Raw genomic sequence first — 22,497 nt, 5'->3', positions numbered from 1 at the left:
TTTTTTATTTCTGTACGTACGAATAGTAAATGCTAGCCTTCACTCTCAACCACAGCTTCTCCTTGATACTATTATTGCTGGGTTGTGTCTCTTGTATGTTCAACTGTTAACTGTTAAGAGTCATTGGAGAATTTTTTTTTTTTTTAAACTGATACAGAAATACTGCTGGGATCCTGAAAAGGAAAATGTAGTCACTAGGTGATAGAAAATTCTGGCTTTAAAAATGAAATTCTTGGAATCTGAATGGTGACGGAAGTGCTCTGGAAGCGGTAAGGCCTGCTTCTGTAGCCATAGAAGAGGGCCAGTCGGGCAAGATCCTGGGTGCCCGGGATGTTCTAGTGTGCTAGAAAAGCCTATAGAAAAGCAGGAAGGGAAGAAAAGGAAAATCATGAGTAAGAAGTGGGTTAAAAATACTTTTCCTACCTCTCTTACAGATACAATTATGCAAGAGAGGAAAGTAGGATTTACTGATCTGCTAAAGTATTCTTACTGACCAGCAGTAAGCATGAGCCAATGCTGAATGATAGTAGCAACAGCATAAAAAACATCTTCTATTTTAATGTCGATTGATAGTTTTTATAATTAATTCTGTAAGTCCAAGAATTGGGAAAAATCTTGATGAGAATCTCAGTGAACTTACTTAGCGTTATGCTGATTTACAGCAGAAGATTCAGCTTTGACTGCTAAGCAGAGATTTCATATCTAGAAAGGCAGGGACTGGATCTATTTGAATATATTAATGACTAGTAAAGTTCAAAAGAGCTAAGAAGGCAGGGGACTTTTTCTTCTCCAAACATATATATAGATTTTTTTTTTTAAAAGTAGGCATGGCAGCAGTTTTGCTGTCACTGTTTGAAAAACTAACATTTCATAAATACTTACAGAACGGGGAATGTTTTTGAGCTCTTTTTATAAAAACGTAGGTGGCAACAGTCCTTTCTAGGCAAAAGTATAACTGGAGTTTACAGTTTCTATAGTTTTCTGTCCTTCCCTTAATATCAGGTAGCTTTATTTTACTACTTCTTTTGTACTTTAAGCTTCTTCTACCAAATGATGGCTCTACAAAGAGAGAAGGATTACAGGAAAGTGCAATAGATCAACAAACCAAACAATCCTTATGAGCCTCCATTAAGTGTTTTATTTTTAGCCAACACATTTTTTTTTTTTTAATATTAAACTGTGATACTTTCTGGGCAGCACAAAGGTAAAGTACTTCTTTCTTTGTGCAGTACCACAGAAAGCACCTTGTTTAATAATAATTGGAGCTAAACTGAGGCTGTCTCTCACTTCTGCTTCTTGCTAGAAGAGACATGAAGGGCCTAGAATAATAATCTCATTTTTAAGAATGGAAAGGATTAAATGTGGCATCTCAGGCTCAGGGTGGATTAATAGAAATATGAGTTTGTCAGGTGTTCCTCAACAAAAATACCACCTGTGCACCTACAGCGTTAATGTCTACAGAATTAAATTAAGGCATAGAGAAGTGTTAAAACTTTTCTAATGCCGTAAACAGAGTTAAAAGCTTGCCTAGGGATCCTGGGTTTTTATCTTGTGTATTGTCCACATGACTATATTCCCAGTGCTTGTTAATATTTTCAGGTAGGCATTTTGGCATTGTCTGCCATCCACTTCTGCTCCATGAGTGAAAATACTTGGCTGTGAATGTTTAGAAGCTGATCAGTCATAAACATAGCAACATGAATTTAGAATAAATACACATCTGCACTCTCTTCTTCCCCGAGACAAAATAATAGTTTAGAACTACTGGCTGCTGTTTATCAAATTCTCATCCTTTAATATATATTCATATATCTGTGTGTGTGCATATACACACATGATCAGGTTTTGTAGACCATAACCTGTTAGATATTTCTGCTAATCTGTCAGTTTCTGTCAATTTATTAATGGAAATTGCTTATAAAAGAAATATCTAGGCCTTGCACAGCTGAATATTCAGACTCTTAGAACCAGCAGAATCCAAAAATCCAATAACTTAGTGTTCATTGCTTTGCTGCTGCTACTTCCTTACTAATCTCTGCAGTTTTCTGCTGCTGCCCCCTCTCTCTGGGACTCCCTTTCCTTGCTGTAGGTGGTGGTTTAGCCCGTGCCCTCTAAATTATGCATCCTCTCTTTAGCTTCGTCCCCAATTATGGACTTTACCAACTGCAGCCATGTTGCTAGCTAGTGGCGTCTTACTGGCTTCTGTTCTGAGTAAAGTTACGAGTGTTACCTTCATATTTTTGCACTGTGCAAAAATATAAAGGTACATAATCTGTTATACAAAGGCCATCCCCATACCCTCTAAACATCTTGAACTTGGTCCGGGGAACCTGTATCAACATCAATTCACGATGAATAATTGTTACATGGATCTTTGTTCCTGATCTAGCCAAACCTCTTGCTGATATATTTTTAAGACCTCTAATACCTTTTTATACCTTTACTACTATTTTTTGGTTAATGTGCCTAACTCTCTTAGTTGTATTGTGAGCTAAAGTTATTAATTGGCACCTCTTGCTCTTTAATCCCATCTTCAAAAGTAAAGCACTTACTGTGTTTAGTCATGTATTATCTATGTCTCCTATAGAAGTCAATGAACTTTAAAGGTTTATAGGGACCTCAAATTGTTCACTTATGAAATGTTTTTGCTAGCTACCTATCTGAAAATAATGAGACACTTTCACTGACAAAATAACTGAGTCCTCCTAGAAATAAATGACATTCTTTTAATGAAGAAAGTTTATTGCAGGTCTTTCTTTTACAATTCTAGTAGAAAGTATAGCTAAGAAAGACAATGAACTATGACAAATTCATAAGAATGAGCAAAGGAAATGAGTAAGCTGAATACATACAATATTGAACTAAGCAATATGATAAAGATAAAACCTCACTTATCCTTGACTGCAGATTAAGGATAACCGTTCCCCAGTCGTCGTTTCCAGTGCCTGCACCAGGTGAATAGGGGAGAGCACTGACAGACCTTGGATAGCTTTTGATGGTGGCTTGTTGTAGTAGCTCCTCCATCAGCTCATCCTAGAAGAAACTGCTCCATCTGTCCTAGGTTAGATAATATGCAGCAGGCTTTCCATTCACAGGTCCAAAGTGGTTTATCTAATAGGTAGTCTGGCTCTGGAGAAAGTTGTGGATGGGACATCTGTGGGAAGGAGATAAAATGGCTAGAACAAAAAAGGCTTCCCTGACTGCAGTCCTCTTCTTTTAGAAATGAGTCTCCCTTGTTCATGTTTACATCCCAAGTCAGTTTGTTTAAATTCATATAATCTAAATGCTATCCTGTAGCCTACAGTCCTGATAACAAACCTGATACAAAAAGGACTATCCCTCCATCTCCAGCGTTTGTCCCATGATATTTTACAGTTAGTCCACTAAGAAGATTCTTCATGAAAACTTGCCTCCCCGGGTTCAGTAGAAACTTGACTAAAAACAGAGGCATTGGAACAGAAGGTGAATGCAGTTGTCTTCCCTCGTCTTCCTCTCCTGCTTTTCTGAGAATCCTCATCAGAAGAGTGCAACAGGGTCTGTTTGCAGAAGTGAGGTCTGGTAACTGCTCACCATTCTCAAGTACGTCTATAAAAATATGGTTAGCTAGACAGTAAGTTAGTCTATTTAGAGCCCGAGGCTGTGTGAAATGCAGGAAGTTAGCACAGACAACTTTTTAAAAAAAAAAAAAAAGAAAAAGAAAAAAGAAAAAAAGTCATCTAAAAATACCAGAATCTTTCCCCTATTGCTGTTTTCAAGACAAGGGCAAGGAGCACTCAAACACAGGCTCACTTGCCCGCTATTGCAAGTTTGTGACAGCCTGCCTTCGCCTCGCCACAAGAGGGTGCAAGCAAACTGAAAACAAACTGTGTTGTGAAATAAGAGAAACTGGGGAGAGCGCGAGGAGCTTCAGTTGGGTTTGGTTTAGTCAGTCCTACAGACCAGGCTGATCCCCAGCAAACTCGGGACATGCTGAGGCAGGGAGTGTGGGGGATCTGACTGGCTCAGCAGCAGCAGGGGAGAGGGCCTTGGCCCCAGCCACGCAAGGATCATCAGCTGTAGCAGCAATTGCAGACGTTTGCTCCAATCCAGCTCTACCAGAGTCCTGCGAGCGCTTGCTGCAGAAAATCTGACTCTCTTTATCTAGAGCTGTGTTCTAAAAACAAACAAAAACAAGGCAAAACATAAAAAGAACAGTTAAATCAAAGCCCTGTATACTGCAGGCACAAAACAATCTACAAGACATTGAGTGCATGCGTTAGAGCTAGAAAAAGGAGAAATAACATTAGAAATCTTATATAATTGTAGATTTTTGTGATGCTGATTTTTTGGAAAAAAAATCTAAGGAAAACTCATTTTCCAGATACACCTTTGCCATGCTATTGTAAATTTACAATTTTGTCTTGCAAGTCTGATGTGGAAAAGAAATGACATGAACCGTTACAATACGGCCCGACCTGTTCATATTAATTATTACCAAAATTTATGTACTTTTGTATGTGTAAAACAACAGTCACATCATACCTGATACTTTTGTTTGTTTATTTTTTGTATCATGTATCTCTGTATCTGTTTTTAAAGAGGATTGATGAAAGCCAGGGAATTTTTTTATTTTAAATTAGAACCCTTTTCTGCTTAGTGTTGAGCAACAGCAAATGAACTCCCTTGAAGTTGACAGACTACCGTGGCCAAAAAAAAAAAAAAAAGCATGTTTTTTATATACTATACTAAAACCATAAGCGTTTAACAGAACAAAATAGAGGGTTAGAAGGGAAATTGAGACCTTCATGTCATAGTGAGGTGGTCTCTACCTGAACTTCTGTATGTGGTACATCTGCCAAAACAGACAACTTACTTTCATACCCTCCCCACCCCTCTTTCTCTGGAGGTATATACTGCCAGGTATATTAAACCACAGTGTAATGCTTACTTTGTAGTAGAATGTCTGAAGTGAGCTAGAGGGAAATCCTCATGTGTCAAAAATAGATGTCAAAATTCTTTAGTAAGACTTGGAAAGTCAGTATCATCCGGGCTGCTTCACAGGTTGAAGGCTGAGGTAGATCATCATTAAAAACTCTGTATTTTTTGAAGCTGCTTAACTCTTTACTTTGTGGAAGATTGCCAAGTACCAGCAGTAATACAGATTAAGTCAACAGAGATTAATACAGTAAGTGCCTTGTAGTTTATTCAGTTATATAGGATGGTGCAAAGTATATTTATTTCAATCTCGTACAGCTTGCTTTCTAAGGCTGTCCGCAAGCGTGTGGTATCTAAAAGGAGGAGCAGAGCACAAACGTGTGCTTCACTTCTGTGGATCTCTGCATATGGATGTGTAGGCGTTACAAGGCACTGGTGTGGGGAATGTCATATTTTGAGCTAGGATGTGTTAATTGCAAAGTAAGGTCAGGTGCTCTGCCTTTTCTGTAGGCATTTGTTTGTTTGTTTGGCTCAGAAGGACTTACTTCTCTAATGTAAAAAATTCTGTGTATTTTTAGAGGAGTTTGGCTAATACACCATTCACTAAAGTAGGTAGTCTTAGATACTAAAACAATTTGCTGATCCAAGTTAAATTCGTCATATTTTTTTTTTCAGATGAAATTTTTAGCACTAAAGTCAGCAAGGAGGAGAAGGCAGAGGTAGGATAGTTACCCTCTTCTCCTAACTGATCAAATAGCTTCATAGGAAGACTCACTTCATTTTGGGATACTGGAATTCAGTTTCCTCTTTTACGTGACTTGGCAAAGAGAGACAGGTCAGTCTCTCCAGTAGAAGATTTCTATAGCCTACAGATATAAGGGCGGCTTGTTCTGGAATCAGTTTTGAACTCTTCTGTTGAAGCTGTTCTACCTTGTATAATGTTTAAACTTAAGCAAAGAATAAAGCCAGCTACTCCCTGCTGAAGAACACACGCTTTTCCCACTGACACCTGCCTTTTTGATTTGATCAGTTGCTACAAAGTAGAACATACCAGCGTCTCCCACTGCAGCACTCGAGATTTCCCTGAAGACCAGTCATTGAAAGTGCTGTTTTGGATCAAGGACAACAGGGCTCCTACACCTGTTTCCTACCTATCACAACGGTGCTGCCAAGACCTCCTCCCTCTATTTTTCAGATTTACTGTGGCTGTAGTTTGTTAATGCTGTTTTTGTGTTTTGTATGGAGGTCACAGGTGGGAATCTAGCATTAAGTACAGATGTGGCTGCATGCTGGGGAAGGGGAGGCACCAAGCAACAAGGTATTTCCCTGCCTCCCCCCCACCCCTCAGGCCTTAATGCCAGGCCTTTTAAGACTGCAGTACTGAGTGCCCAAAATCAAAGGTAAGTATTTTGAATTTTGGATGGTTTTTTTTCAGTTAGGACAAAAAATTGTATGCTATATGCATACAAGTACAGGAGAAAATTCAACAGTTTACAATTGAATTCTCTCTGCTACTAAGGATATACTTTGCAGATGAACATGCAATGACACGACCAGCTGAGCAGAATCTAGGCTCTTGAGAGTAGCTATAATGTGCAACGGTTTTAGGGTTATTGAGGTAGCTATGTCGGCAGGCTTGCATTTCCTTTTTCACTTGCTGGAGAGAGAACTGTGAATAAACAGATTCCTGCTATTTCTGTGGCAGAATAAGTTACTGCACAAGAGGAAGAAAATGCTTTCACAGTTCACTCTGAACGTGGGATTTCTCCTGTGATGTCCTCACAGCAGCCTCTCCTGATATTGCACACAGCAAGACAACCTATGTAGTATAACTTAGTGTGTGTGCGTGTATTGTTTGATTGTTTGTTTTCTTTTTTTAAAGAATTGGTTAGGAGGCTTTTTTTTTACTGTTTCTAAGGAGGAATGTTTCTTATTGATTTAGAACTGATTACCTTTTGACTAGCTCTGTGATATACATATAGGCTGAAGCAACAATTACAAGTTTTATCTTAAATGGAAACAATTCTTCTTCCCAATGTTCAACCTTTTTGGTTTCTTTTTCATAAAGTTGATCTTATCACTTGTCATGCAATTCTACACTTTGTTAATTTGGGCTATTGGCTGTGTGACATTCACAAGCAACGTATACCAGTTGTCAGACTGCTCTCTGAAGATATGAAGGTAACTAATGTTTTAGCTTTGCGCAGTGAACAGTAGCAGATATATACTTTTTCTAACTGCTTTCAGAGATTGTAAGATACACACATGCACAAAATTATTCCTGTGGAAATAGACTGAAGTATGTTTAGGCAAGCAAAAAATAACTAATATGTCAACATTACCTTAGAAAGTTTCAAATACGTATCACTAATATAGGGAACTTTTGCAAGTGTTTAAAAGATTTTCCTTTTCTGTTTTCACGTAGCTGTAAAACTCTTTCCATTTCAGACTTATTGAGTTATTTCTCCTTTCTCCTTGTGACAAACAGAACTTTTTTGTGTGTGTGCGGCAGAATAAAGCATAGCAGTTAGTACGTACCATTGCCTTGGACCTACTCAGAGGAAAGCAATGCAGGCATTGGGAAAGGAGGAAAAGGAAGGAAGCAAGGGACAGAAACTAGACTTACTTTAAGCAGAACCAACACCATTGCAACAAATTTAGATTTACAGAACACTTTGAAATTCACAAAAAAAAAAAAAAAATCAGTAATGACTTTCCAGCAACATGCTTTTAGGAGCAGAATTTTCCTGTGCAAAAAACACGGAAGTAGGTATGTACAGTTTTACTTATCTGCCACATGTATTATCTGCATTAGCCAGATCACAGTATTTGAATGAATTAATGCTAAAAGTAATTTACACTAAAAATATTCCTCCTTGAGTAAAAATGCGGGTGAAATACATGGGGTTTACAATACTGTGCTTGTCTGAATCTGAATTTTTATGAAAGCAATGAGCTCTATTACAAGTGAGGAACTTGATAACATAAAGATGACTAAATTTCAATGTCCTAGATAAACCAGGGCAAGAATAACAAACTGGAGGCCTAACACTCATTAATTTACGCTGTTTTGAACAAGGAGTTAACTTTCCCTTCAGCAATAACTGGAAGCTGCATTCAGAACCAAATAGCTATACATTTTCTGTCCTTCCAAACCTGTTAGAAGGAAGTAAGGCATGAAAAGGGAAAATTAAAATAAAACTTAGTTTTAATGAGATGTACTTTACTGGCTGAAGGGATGGCAGTAGCTAACAGAATCAGGAAAAAAACCCACACCAGTAAGAAGCCAGAAGCTATACTGTGTCAGAGATTTGAGATAAGCTTAAGTGGCATGCAAGTTGGAGAGGGGCTGAGAGTTAGAGTTAAAATTGCTCTTATTACATATACTGCATTTTATACCAGGCTTCAGCTTCAGGCTTATCCATAGTCTCAACAGTATAAAGAATGAAGCTCTGAAGTCCCTCTCAAACTGTCAAGTCAAACTGTCAAATGAAATGTAAACAGCAGCATCAACCTGAAATCAATTTTTTGACTTTTTAATGTTACTACTCTTCCTACTTTTAAATCTTGAGCCTATTTAATTCACATGCACTGTTCATGTAAATATATTCTGCAAAAGCATATATACATATGTAGAGACATCATTTACATTTACCTACTTTTAGATGACTACAACAATTCTTTGTTAACATTAGTGGGCTGGACTTGGAGAGTACCTGCCTAATGCTATATAAGACAAGCATGGTTGTTCAGTCCCTATAGCTGTTGTATATTCTGTGCAGAACTGACTGATGAATTAAAAGTGCATTACTGAGTATTGATAATAGTGAACTCAATTTCAGTTCTTCTACTGTGGTTCACATATCTGCCTCCTGGAATTATTGTTTATGTACCTTCAACTATAGTTCATCAGGATTCCTTCACATGTTTTGAAGGAAGCTTCCCATTGGGAAACAAACAAAACCTAGCAGACGTTAGACTGGGACAAAATTAACGTGGTAAGCAATACTATAAAAAAAAAATTCAGAATATTAATCTGTTTATCCACAAGCATAGTGTTGGACAACAGATCAAATAATGTGGGGGACAGAGCAAGATCCTACAACTAGATGTTCATTACCATTCAAATTACAGTTCTTATAATGAAAAATTTCAAATGATTAATAAGCTTCATTTCAGCATACAACTACTTAGTGTTTATAGGTATCTGTTTGAAAGCTTGTTTTTATAGCTTAGCTAGCGCACCGTGATAGACTTGGTTGCTCTTGAGCAATGGTGGCACAATACACACTATACACACATAAATACTAGAATTAGAGACTATTCTAGCTTTGCTTTTGCTGTTCTTGCACCACACACGCTCATACAGCACTGTTAGAAAAATATGCAAAGTATAATATCAATATATAAAAATGCTGTTTGCTCTTACCATGATGACAGAAACTCCAGCAGATGTGTTGTTTTGCTTGGGCAGGGTATTGTTAAAGTGCTGCTTCAGTTTACCTGTTACTTCAGCTTGCATATTATTCTCCTGGGATGCATCATCCTGTTTAAGAATATATATGATATTCAACTTAGGGGAAAAAAAAACCCTATGCTTGACAATAACCAAACAAAGAAAAAGTTTTCAGTTATCCTGCAGGTACTTCCTGCTTCTCAGTGTGAATTAAACGTTCAGATAAGCAGCCCAAAAATGAATGCCCTCTTGCTAGGTGAGATACAGTTCAGATGGGTTAAGACAAATTGCAAAGGAAGGGAACACAGCAACCATTGTTTTCTGCATGACCGCCTATTTCTTAAAAATGTCATGTGACAGTGCATACTTTGAATCCATGAATTTGACCCATTAAATGTAATACCGTAAGTCTGATCCAGAAATAACTATCATGTTGCAAACAAAAAAACGTAACTGTTATTCAGCTTTACTTACTTACATCAGCATTTTAAATGGCCCACCACGTTCCAGAAGTGTGGAAACAGTATACAGCACCAAAAACATGTTTGAGAGGAGCACAGAAACACCCTTGTTACAGTTGTCTTCCCTTATTTGAAGGGAACGCCACAGATCTTATTCAGTCCCTCTTTCGAAATGAGTGTGGAAATAAATATTGACTATTTACATGTAAACCTAATATTAATTAACAATAAACTGATTTTTAAACCGATATGCAATCATGTACTTAGGCTTTCCCCATTGCTACTGTCAGAAAGGATGAAGCACCAGCTTCATCTCAGGCATCAGCTTAATGTTCACAGCAAACCCCCCCACGTGAAGTTAAATACTTTATTTGGTTATTTTGTTCTTGCGAAGCTTGGAGTGCTTCAAAAAAACAGAGCATTGTAATTTCTCTTAAGTCACACCACAGCAAGTAAGATGCCAACATGCACAAGAGTCCTTCCACATACATGTTTTGAGATGTTTTCTGGGCTGAATTTTTGAAATGATAAAAAGGTGTCCAAGTTACAGATCTGCCTGTCATGTCATATTTAAAAAGCCAGTTTCTAGCCACTCCCAGTACTTTCCAATCTTGGTCAGCAGTAACAGCTTTTCTGTGCTCTGAAGGGTGACTATCTCTTCCCTGCAGTACAAGAGGAGACGTAGCCCATGCTAGGCTGTGTTTTTCTTGATAATATTTTTACTCTAGATTTTCTCCATTCCCTTATTCAAGTAATGTTCTGACAGTTCAGCTTCATTTGCTTCAAGGAAAGCTTTCAGTAACCACAAAGGATCAGCTAAAGCTTGAATTTCAGACCGTTGCTATTCTCCTTTCTGAGGAAGGAGAACTAGTGGGTCAATAAACAGAAGTGGGTGTAATAAAATTGTATCGCTGCTGCTGAGAACTATATTGTAATGCTAATGTTTACAGATTTACTATCAAATTAGAGAAAAGTAAAACACAATTTACTCACTGACACCCAGGGATGGCTTAGGATCTGTGCTGCTGTATATCGGGCTTCAGCATTCACGTGTAGCATCAAGCTAATTAACTCCTTAAAAAAAAAAAAATAGTTTGAGAGTGGGGAAAGACATTCAAATGGAAAAGAGATAATTTTTTTTTCTTTTTTCTCCTTTCACTTAGCTGTTCTAGCAGCCATTGTGGATTTTTCCTGTAACCTAGGTGGAAAATCAACATGCGCTGATACCAGAACTCTAGTGTGACTTCAGTAGGACCAAATAAATATTTGCCCTTTAGGTTTTTATGGTATGGTAGACAGCACATGCCATATCAAGTTCCTTACTGTATTCGTGTTTCACTAAGTCTTCTTAAACCCTACGAAGAGGAAGTGGTCCAGACATCAGCTATAACGTCACTGGTTGTTCTTTATATAATCATGCAGGTGACCAGGACTAAAACAAACCTGGGACAGACAAGATCCTCTCTGGGCAGTGTGCATGCAGATGATTGATTACAGCATATTAAGGGCACCAAACAAGAGGCAAAGGAGCTCTTGCAGTTTCAGAAATTCAAGAAACTGCATAAATTATTTGAAAACTCTCTTCCTTTGTGTTGTTCCAGAAGAATAGAGACTTATTTCACTAGCTAAACATTGACTGGTACAGGAATAAGCAGATACGTAAACGTGCTTAATTTCAAGTAAATGTTTAAATCCCAACAGATGTTTCACTGGACTGTGGCTTTTGTCAAACATTGGAAGCACTAGAGCAGATGGCCTCAGCTTCACCAAATACTTCCTGGGCCCATCTGTTAATGGTGTGACTAGGTTGCCTATAGAGGCTCAAGAGGTCATTGATGCAAAGCAGCCAGTAAAGTTTGGGTTATACTTTCTTTACGTGTTTATTCGTTCAGTTTTCTTGCCCTTATGGCAGCAAACCTGACTGCAGCTGGCAGCTAATTTTTTGGTTGCCTCCTGGTTCTACAAGCCTAAAGACAAACATTTCCCTCTGCCAGATAAACAAGTTCCTGTTACTAGAGCTGAATTCCTCCAGTTGAAAAACCTTTTCTCACCCCTAAATTGCAAATTTTCATATTCTTATCAAAGGTATATCATGGCAATTGTTCATCTCTTCAGTTCTGGAAAACAGCTTTTTCAAACAGATAATGGCATTGATAACTGAGAGGTTTTCAGACCAGCAAAAAAAGTCTGTGCAAGTTTGAAGGGAAAGGTTACCTCTAGTATCAAGAACGAGAGGCACTGGTCCTGTTTGTTCAGAACGCAAGTCTGGAAGAGCACAAGATGATGATGCCTGATGGTGCCTGAGAAAGTTTGGCAAACAGATACATTTGCTCTGTTTTCAAGTAACAGCTATTGGGAAACTCAAAGTAATGCAGCTTCTCATTGCCTGGATAACAAATGTTTGTTCCACTTGCTAATGAAAGAGTCCTCGGAAAAATCATTCAGAGGACATTACTGAGTCAACTTGGGAAGCGGGGCTTAAAATTTGGAATCTTTATCCCTACAAACGCAATCATTTTAAACACAAAGGGTGTTGATGATAATACAAAAACTATTAGCAATGGCAATCAAGTTGGCTGGTTTTACTTCTTGGAGAGTTTTAATAACTGGCTGAAGAGTGAACAAATAAGATCAATTACACTTAGTCTACATGGCAAAAATTTTCTTTTAAAAGAGTGATAGGAGGGAAAATTCGGAGAGATGCTTATTTTACAGCTGAAGCACTGAAGTTACTGTAACAGTCCATCATTAAGTAAACTAAATAACACATGATGGTCTCTGGATTCAATTGACATTCTGCTGCACTTACTCATTCAGACAATAACACGATAGTAGGGCTGCAAAACCTGTACTTTCATCAAGCACTATTAAGCTAATTTAAGAGGCAAAGTATCTGGAAGAGTGGATAATGGTCTATTCTGTATCTTCTAGTCTGCATCTCCAATAGGGCATAGTCCTTTCAGAGGCTTGTCAGAAACACTTTTCCAGACTAGACAACATCTGTACCTTTGCTGAATCAGTGATATTATCCCAGTATGGAGAAGGAAATTCCAGCTTCCCAACAAGTATTTGATCGAAGAGGTCTTCCTGAAGGTTGTTTTCACTGTAGAACAGCAGTAATGAGAAAAAGACCATGAGAAAGAAGCTTGTCACACAAGTATTAAATTTCATTTTGAGTTGGAACAGAAGTGATGCCATCATATCAACTACTGTAAATGCGTGATTTGCAAGCTTATACAATGGCAGCACTTCTGAGATGTATTTGCTGTAGTTATGCTGACAGGAGTGATGAGAACAGAAAAATAATATTGAGGTGAAAGGACCCCCCCACTGGAATAGAGACTGCACAGCTAACAGGATGCAGTACCAAGAATAGGAAAGGAGATTCAAAAGCAAGTCACTTGCTTACCTAGCTGTAATGGATCTGCCACAGAATAAATGCTAGGGGGATGAAGTGTTGTGAAATGGTACTCTCTTCTGGTGAAACTATCACAACAGGAGATTTTTTTTCAAAATACAAAGAGTGGATATGGAAAACGCGTGATACATTGAGTTTACTGGGTATTGGCAAGCTACTAATATTGAAAAGATAAGTACCTTTGTACCAAAAACATGACATCATGAATATTTAGGAGTCAGGGGATGGAGGGGGGCTTCTGACCTTAACTGCTATGAACATCCACTCAAAATCTATTTCTGTAATGAACAATTTACATCTTAGCTTGGTTTTGCAGCAAATAAATATTAGTTAACCTCAGTTAAAGACCTGATTCTGGGTAGTATAGTATGGACATCACCTCTCCCCGCATTCAAAGCGATTGTAATTGGTATATCTTTTGAAACGTTTTTAGTATTAATCATGAACTAACAACATCCAGAAAACAAATACTAGAAGTAAATGATAACTTTTCCATTGACAATCAGTTATATTGTATTTCCCCTGACTATTTTTATTCGGTCTCATGATCTTTAGTAAAAACTAACTCTCTAATTATACCTGCATTTAATACCACTAATAAAAATGGACAAACAGCATACGCATGAATACCTTAGAAAGTAAGATGAGAATTCCTTATTAAAGAAGTGTGCTAATTGCTTCTGATTCCCAAGCAGAAAAATTAATGAGAAGCAAAGCATATTCATTTGATTTTTTTGTTTAGCAGAGGTCATGCATACTGTGACATTGAGCAGCAAGAACCATGTTTACTAATCCAGTAATCATACTACACTTATCAAAAAGTTTAAGAAAATTAAAAATGTATTAAGCAAATTCTTTCTATTACCGCAGTTTACCATTAACCTTTCCCCTGAACACTACCAACTGGTGAGCTGCTGTGTCCAAACAGAAACACTAGAGGGCAAAGTATACATGTTCATTGAACTGAGAAATTCCCCGTAGAAGACAAAAGGAAGAAGTATGCTGTCCAACATCGCCATATCCCAGCACACAGCAGCAAGCCAGGTGCTCCCTTAAAAAAAAAAAAGTAAATAAAACCCAAAACCTGATAAGAGGGACAACTGAAGTAAATTAAAAAAGGGCAAAAAAGGTAAAAGTAAAAACATGTCAGTCTCTTCCTGTTCTCTCCGCTCTGTCCCCCCAACTCTCTTTTCCAGGGAGCTGGGAGATAGGTAAGACTTCTTTTATCTAGTAAGACTTTGGCTCTTTACTACTTTTCCCTTTGACATACAGGGACCCTCACCTGCGAAACGGGGGGAATCCACACAGCAGTATGTATGTGATCACACCTGCAGCCCAAATATCCACCTTTAAGCCATACCTGAGGAAACAAGACCATGTGTCACTTGTGCGGGACAAATGATCCAGTCAAATAACTGATTGGCATTGCATGGATATATATTGAGAATCTGCTCTCTCCAGAGCCGTCTGAATAGGCTCAGGTAGAAGACAAGGACATGCTCTCCTTTTATTCCGTGCTGCAGTTAACTAGCTCTAACATGAGCATGGGTTGCCAGGCAACAAGAAAGACCTCAATTCTCCAGGCTCTTACACGAACGAGTAACACGGGGATGCAGAACTGCACTGTTCTTTGGAAGCACAGAAATTGAAACACCCCATGTCAGAAAGTGGGCTTTTTTCCCTATTTTTTTTTTCCTCTCGCATAGATTCAAACAGTTTATCCAAATCTAAAAAGACCCAGATGAAGTCCCCGTTGATCTCTGAGCTCATGACAGCTCTGAACTATTTCTCTGTGTGACAAATGGACTGAACAATTGTCCAAACAATGCAGCAAACCTCCCTCTATTGGGAAGACCAAATTAGGAATGGTCACAGCGAAGACAACAGTCAGCTGGGATGGAACGGAAATCTAACTAACTGTCTAAATGGAAAGGAGACTTGTGCAGTTGTACACCATTTTATAAAATATCTTGTATTTAGGCAATCACCTGATAAATAACAGAAAGAAAGGTTTGTTTAATTAAACCAACAGTTCACAAATAGCTAATATCACCCAAACAAGGTAGCGGGAATGAACATGATCTAATGAGACCTCCTTTGAACAAGGGGTTAGACTAGGTGAACTCTGGAGTCTCTTTCAACCTCAATTTTCCGGTTTCTAACATACTGTGTTTCGCTGGTCAGAGTTTCTACCCAAGCAGATGGCACTGCTGATACAATGGGCTCTGATCAGTGAGGTGGGGCAGAGACCACTCATCCATAAATCCCACTGCACGAGCACTGGTCCTCTGGGAGATTGTAAGGAGGCAGAGGTGAGTCGGGGAGCACGGTGTGCAGGGAAACTGGCCTTTGCAAGGAACTGAATGCTGCCTATTTTCTCATAGGCATTAATTAGGTTACAAAAAGACTGAGGACCGTCCCATCCTGTTAGAAAACTCAAATTTTTACCATATTAAAAAATATTTGTACCTGCCAAAAATAACTGGTTACAAGACCTGTATTTAGTTACTCAGCCTCACCCTGTCTCTGCAATGATTTCTGGAGCCACATACGTGGGTGTACCACAGACAGTATATAAAGGTCCTTCAACCACAGTTGCCAGTCCGAAGTCTCCAAGCTTCAAAGACTTGGTTCCATCTGGATATTCACACACCTAGAATCAGCAGGAGAAAAACAGAATGGGCAGGAAGACTGCATTTTTTAAATTCTTTAATTTGTTTGGAAAATAATCATCACACAGAAAAGGTAGGAAAAAAGAGGTAACTTCCACAGCCCTGCATTGTAATTGTTTTGGTCCACGATTCTTCAATGTCTTTTAAACTACTTACAGACTTTCAGAGAACAGTTTTCTCTTGGAAAGTTCAGATGATATGAGTAATCTCAGTTTGAGAAAGGAAAGACATGAAAACATTTCCCTACTATAACCTACTCTGTTTCTGGACAGTATAGTCTTTGTAAGCTCCTCAAAAGCCAAGAACTTAGAACTTCTGTTGCTCATATTTTATAGCTTACATAAAGCTTATACACAGATGGTTGTAACACATCTGAGAAGTGCTAGGTCACTCTATAGAGTAACTCTGAGCAACTTCTCAATGTGACTGCCATAAACATCCAAGAAAAACGTATTACTCCTTAGGATGAAAATAGGCTCCAGTTAGGCCATGCCTTTGCACTACCGTAAAACCATTATGTCTAATCTGGCTTACGCAGAATGAATCTGGGTTTCTCTAAACGCACCTAGACTGGAACAGGGGCTGGCTTGCTACGTTCACAAATTACATTGAATTTTGGCTGAAATACTTACACTCATGTTAAAAATTACACTGTGTGTGGTTTCTGGCCAAATTCTTTCATTTGGCGATACTTATTGTTGCTAATAAACTCTGTGCGTGCACATATCTGCGGTATCTAATATATCTTCCAATTCTATCTTATTTTCCAGAGGCCTAGATAAAATTACAATGTTAAGGTATTAAAGTACTTCTTGATCACTCTATCTGTAGCTATCTAAATAAAATTATCTGCTAGGGAAATATAGCACAAGCTTCTAGAGTCTGTATAACTGCTGAATGGACTGTTTCTCCATCCCAAAACTCAGGACAATTTTTGAAGGCTGAAATAGTTGTACACCGTTTGATGTAGACAGCTTATGGAAGTTTCTTCTTAATTTTCACTCTTTTTTATGAGCTAAGATGAGCATAAAATAGTCGGTAATCTATTAAAAAAAAGTGTTTATGTAGGAATGGAAGAAGCTGTTGCTTAAATGGCTACAAAAAGCCTACTTTCCTTCCCTTCCCCCTCCCCCCCCCATTATGTTTAATTCTGTGATCCATTCACCACTGTGACTGTTTACTAATGAATGCTCATGTGCTTGGTTTTAGCCATGCAATTAAATGTAAGGATATTTATAAGGTCAGAGTTACCAACAGAAAACTTTGTAACAGGCTGAAACTGGGTGCATTTGTTTTGGAGAATATCTATGCATACAACATTTTCCTGCTTTTTTGCACTAGTGGAAAAAATTACACCAAGCACGTAACAACCTGAGAAAAGTACATCTGCTGTGCTACTTTTAAGTACAATGGGAAATCTAGGAATAATACTTGTTAGATCGTTGATTCTTGGCAAAGAAATAAGAATCCAGATACCTATCTATCTGCATCGTTTTACAAACAATTGTTTGAAAAATCACACCAAGAAACGATGCATTTGAAGAAACAATATTTGGAATCAAGCTGGTATTTGACTTACCTTCTCTGATCCTCAGATTTCACAACTGGCAAGCGTTCAGTCCTTGTGTGTAGCTTCCTGAACCTAATATTTGTTTACTCCTATTCATATGCCATATAAATAAATAAAAAGACGGACCGTGCTCAAATAAGAACAGCAAGCTACCCGGACAAAGCCTGAAATTCACACCAGCTGAACTAAAAGCATAACAGGAGCATCAACACTAATGAAAAAACCACACTCCTATTCACAAAGTCATCTGCTCTGCCCCAGCTGACAATTTATTATATATTATATTTATACTGATTCTATATATAATATTCTTATATGTGATTTTCCCCCACCTTGCGGACGGAAGAACTGACTCTGAAATACTTGCATTGCTATGACTTGTTCTAATACGCAACATAAATGATTCGGTGTTATTTATTACCTGACACTGGGACTCTCTTCTTCTGCCTACTTGCCACAATACCAATTCACCAAATGAATGTGAACGAATACTTGTTCACCAAAAACACATAGAAGAGAGAGAAGTAACACTAGATTTCAAAATTAAACGGAATACTTCTGTTGAAGTAGGAAAGTCAGTCAAATACCAGTAACTACCCTCCTGAAAAAATTACCCTCCAAAAAGGAAAACTGATAAATACAGTCTCAGGCCAAAGACAGTTATAGATGCCCTTAAAATAACTGAATAGCCACGTAACCTGCTCTGAGTAAGATGCAATATTGTCAGATCAGCACAGTAGAGATGATTCTTCCCCTCTCCAGTTTGTTCCATGAGGTGGCAACAGATTATTCCCTCTGTGAGAGCACGGCTATGCTGGCTGTTAAATTATGGATTGGGGTTAAGTTTCTGGTTGCTTGCTCTAGGGAAAGAGGAGAAAAACGGTATGGCAATTGCTTGCCATAGTGCAGCTGGAGCCAGTGTTCAGTGGAACTGTCTGCTGGCTATGTGGGTCAGACCATGATTTAGCCTTAAGCAATCAGAGAGAGGAAAAAAGTACTAGAGTGTTGAGCAGTTTTTGAGTATATTAAGAAAAATACAATACACTGCAATTAACTGGAGCCTAGAAATTAAGATGTGATTGGCTGTTACAAGCAGATTTGTTTAAAATATCTCATTAACTCAGCATAAATCTAGGCAGTTTGTGTGCTGAATATTTCATAGGCAAATGCCTCCCCTAAGCTTAGTTTCTCAGTTGCAGTTATACTAATAAAGTTTCAATACAGGAGTGAGAAAGCTGACTGAGAAGTGTCTAGATTTCTGTAAGGGTCACAGTGCATCCTTCCCAGAAGCCCCATAATGAATTTAGCACAGGTTAAGTTGCAGAGCACTCTTGTTTTGTGTCACTTTGAAGAAAGGATAACATGAGGTAGATTGTAATATAACGAAAAGTGTATAATATAAATAACATAAAGAAAGGCAATGATTGATAGGAAGAATAAAACAAACCAAATCAACAACAAAGGAAATAGTAAGGAAACATGCTCATATGTGCTGCTATTGGCATAGTTTATGTTTTTAAATATATGACTGGTAAAGAAAATGCAAGTCCAGCAGCTGAATAATCCTGTTTGAAAGAATTAATTACTTCCAAGTATAGGAAGCAACTGATAGGAATTATTTACATTTTGATAAGATGCTAGTATTTTATCTTAACATGTATGCAGCTGTCAATCACAGTAAGACATGCATTTGTTGAGTAATCTCTCTAGGCTTTCTAGGAAGTAAGGACAATTGTGCCTATTTATACCTGATTCAGTTACTAATGAGAGCTTGAAATGTCTTCAGACTGGCTGTGTTTGAAGATGCACTGATAAGAAGCCAGAATTTCACCTTCTTTTTCTTGAAGTGCCATGTTGCTTTGACTGTATTTTCCAGGAGGAAAAAAAAAACCTACCCACACCTCCTTTTGCTAATGAATTGCTTTAGAATTTATAATATTTCAGACATTCTAAGTACTTTAAAAATCGGCAACGTAAGCACAGAACTAGAATGCTGCCACCACATGAGAAAACTGTGAAATGATCATTAAGAAGCCAGAACAATTCTTCTAACTATTCTCAATGGAAAATATATGCATTCATACAAACAACTTTTTTCCTCAAAAGCAATCTAATTTATTTAAGAGCTTATTTAAACTGCTAAAGGCTGTCAGTGGAATTAGTTGTGAAAGAATTTGACCATTCATTGGAAAATATTTTCAGCTTATAGCCCTATCTTTGTAATAGCTCAAAATCTGCTCTAGGATAAGCCATGACTCCCACTCTAGATGCAACCTCATTAAGCCATTAACAGGACTGACAAACACCAGAGGGCTTTAAGAAAAGCCCATCAACTGTTGATGAAAGCTACTAGCATTCCTGATGACAGCACCTCTAGCAAGGGAGATTATGGTCCCAGTTGCTCAGTGTACCACACATACTATCTAATGTCCAGCATGTAATACCTAAGTATCATCTCTGTGTATAAGCAAGATGAGTACCCTGTTCCTATTCTGTGCACTGTAGTCTAAGCAGTTCCCAAAGCAGTCTTCATGATAATTGTCAGCAGACACAGTTACTTTATGTCTCTGCTGAGAACAAAGTGTAGTCCCTCAGAGTGAAATAAACGTAGGCACAGAGTTCATGGCGAGGACACTGGTTAAGTCATCAGAAAGATGTTCTGCTATTAGGGTGAAAGGGGAAAAAAACTATCCCACAACACTGCTTGAGATCTTGTATGATCTTTAAAACAAATGGCACGCAGCCTACCCTGCCTTGCACATGCAAACTAGAATAAGTAATTCATTGAGAGAGATAGCTTTAGAATTCATTGTTTCATGAGACAATACTCTTGCATATCCAAGTGGTAACCAATCAAAATGTTAATAAAGAAAGGCCTAAGAACAGGTTTGAGCACAGCTCATTTGCGTTACAGTGATTGCTATCTCATGGAAGATTTATTTTATGCATATTTATTCTAAATTAATATTCCTGCTAGTCTCTGCTCAGGTCCTTCACATTTATATACAAGCATTTTCATTTATGGGAACAAAGAAAGAAGAAAAAGCATTAGCAAGCAAATGGGACGTACCAGGAGATTTTCTGGCTTGATGTCTCTGTGTACAATGTTGAGGCCATGAAGGTATTTTAGTGCACTGGCTAGATTGTAGACCATTGCACTCCCATCTCGTTCTGTATATTTTGTAGAGGAAGTAATAGCATCAAATAGATCTCCTCCCTAAAGTAATGGGAAGGTAATAGGTCACTACAGGAAAAATAATTAAGATGCTTAAGATGTTTCACAAAAAGCCCCATAAACAACAGGCAAGCTCAGAAGCCTGTTAAACACCTGGAAAGAAATAGAGCATTCCCTTTGAAACAACAGCTGTATTTGGGAAGGATGACCTTGTCAGCAAGATACTAGGTTGGGAATTGGGTCATCTGTGTTAAATTCTCAACTGTACTCCAGGCTTCTTATGCCTGAGTTTGGGAAAAATCACAGATCTCCTGGCCTTAATTTCATTCTACTGATTGGAAACACTCAGTTATTCCATCTCCCCACCTCTGATTTGTGTTATATACAGATACATGAACACAGTTTCCCTTTTCCTCTTCTTACCAGTACTATACCTTTGTATAGCATAAAACAGCCTCTGTTTTTGAGTAAAGCCTAATATAATATAAATCAGCTTAAATAATGAAAATCCTAATGTAACACAAATATTCAGCAATTGTAACAAACTGTAAATTGGAACACTGCAAATATTACAAAAATACCAGATAAATATGGCTGAGTGGACCAACATAAGCATTACATTCCAATGTACAGAACCCACAGGTGATTTCTGTTTGGGACACCCTATAGCTCCTGGGGTATATAATAACATATAAATTAATTACTGATACAGCATTTCCAGGCATTGCGGCAATTTTTAAACCTAGGTGTCTGCATGATGGTTACCCTGGATACATCTGTAGGAGTGATTTGCCTGCGCTGTGGGTGGCATTCCAAGCGTTTCGGTATATGTGGAAGAGAGACAGGAAATATGCCAAGGTGGTAGCATATCCAAAAAAAAAAAAAAAAAAAAAGGAAGCATATTAAAAAAAAAAGTGTCATAGGAACAAAAAAAAGTCTCTGCTATATAAATCAAGCTTCTAAATGGACAGTTTTATAGCAAATATTCAACTACAGATTTTCTTTAGAGGTTCATCAAGCTGGAAACCATTCGACAGAGGATTCTTGAATCTAACAATGTTTCAGACAGAAATACAAAGTTAAGTGATTACTAATGTGATATGTTAATTTGTATCTGATAGGCTGATCAAGTCTATGCGCAGTATTGCTGTGTATGTGTAGAACACAGACAAGAGAGAGCAGGCCACTAAAATGTGATCCACCTTGGGTTTTTGATTCACATGGTGTCCTTTGCACTGCTGCAGTTTTACCTGCTCTGCTGAAAGCTTTCATTTCAAGTAATTAGACAATCAAAATGTCATTAAGACTTTTGTCAGTCAAAAGTTTTTGGACTGTTTTAGAATTCTTATGCATTTCCTTGTATCATGATGGAAGGTGTATTTTGAAATTCAAAATGGTATGTTTTATTCAGTATCACATTTACTAGGTGTTTCCTTTACATTATTAACTGTCAAATGCCTGCTGTTTTTCTGTTGTAGTACGTGTAAAAGCATCAAGGTTTTTTTGAAGGGTTTGCAGCAGAGGTTTTCCAAGACGATTTTAATGATGTCATCGGTTTAATCATTTTCAGGCAGGGTCAGTATCATTTCTCAGGGACAGTAAAGCAGAGATTGACATCTTTTCTCTCTGTATATCCACAATAGTGCCATGTACTCTTTGGCCAATATGAAATAAGAGGAGCAAAGGTCTAATGTAAGCAAAAGAGGAAAGATTTTTTTGATCTTTAGTTTTGATAGAACCTAACCGTTTGAGTTTAACTTATTCATGTACCTACAGTCAACTGAAATATATTCGCTAAAGAGTTTGTGCCTTGAAATGCAAATTATTAAGC

General features: G+C 37.9%; 1 protein-coding gene across 10 annotated transcripts in view; it reads right to left on the bottom strand.

Annotated features, from left to right (window-relative positions):
• Positions 1–2,716: 2,716 nt before the first annotated feature.
• The window catches only part of DCLK2 (doublecortin like kinase 2), an 88,672-nt gene continuing 68,891 nt past the window's right edge, over positions 2,717–22,497 (bottom strand). For 2 of the 10 annotated variants that reach the window (XR_011140958.1, XR_011140959.1), the window contains 8 exons: positions 20,562–20,708; positions 15,769–15,902; positions 14,532–14,609; positions 12,838–12,934; positions 10,825–10,905; positions 9,344–9,460; positions 8,314–8,396; positions 2,717–4,153 (listed from right to left, as the gene is read on the bottom strand). Coding sequence is in view for 6 of the 10 variants with exons in the window: in XM_068942264.1 (XP_068798365.1) it covers positions 3,932–4,153; positions 9,344–9,460; positions 10,825–10,905; positions 12,838–12,934; positions 14,532–14,609; positions 15,769–15,902; positions 20,562–20,708 (876 nt within the window). In the remaining 4 variants the exon portion in view is untranslated. Of the gene's footprint in view, positions 4,154–7,452; positions 7,466–8,313; positions 8,397–9,343; positions 9,461–10,824; positions 10,906–12,837; positions 12,935–14,087; positions 14,301–14,531; positions 14,610–15,768; positions 15,903–20,561; positions 20,709–22,497 lie in introns of those variants that run through there. The other 8 variants (XM_068942264.1, XM_068942263.1, XR_011140957.1 and 5 more) reach the window with 7 other exon arrangements.

The sequence above is a fragment of the Struthio camelus genome, chromosome 4 (assembly GCF_040807025.1).
Source record: "Struthio camelus isolate bStrCam1 chromosome 4, bStrCam1.hap1, whole genome shotgun sequence".
Classification (NCBI taxonomy): Eukaryota; Metazoa; Chordata; class Aves; order Struthioniformes; family Struthionidae; genus Struthio; species Struthio camelus.
Note: the sequence above shows the minus strand (reverse complement) of the source record. Positions and strands in the feature narration are given on the sequence as shown.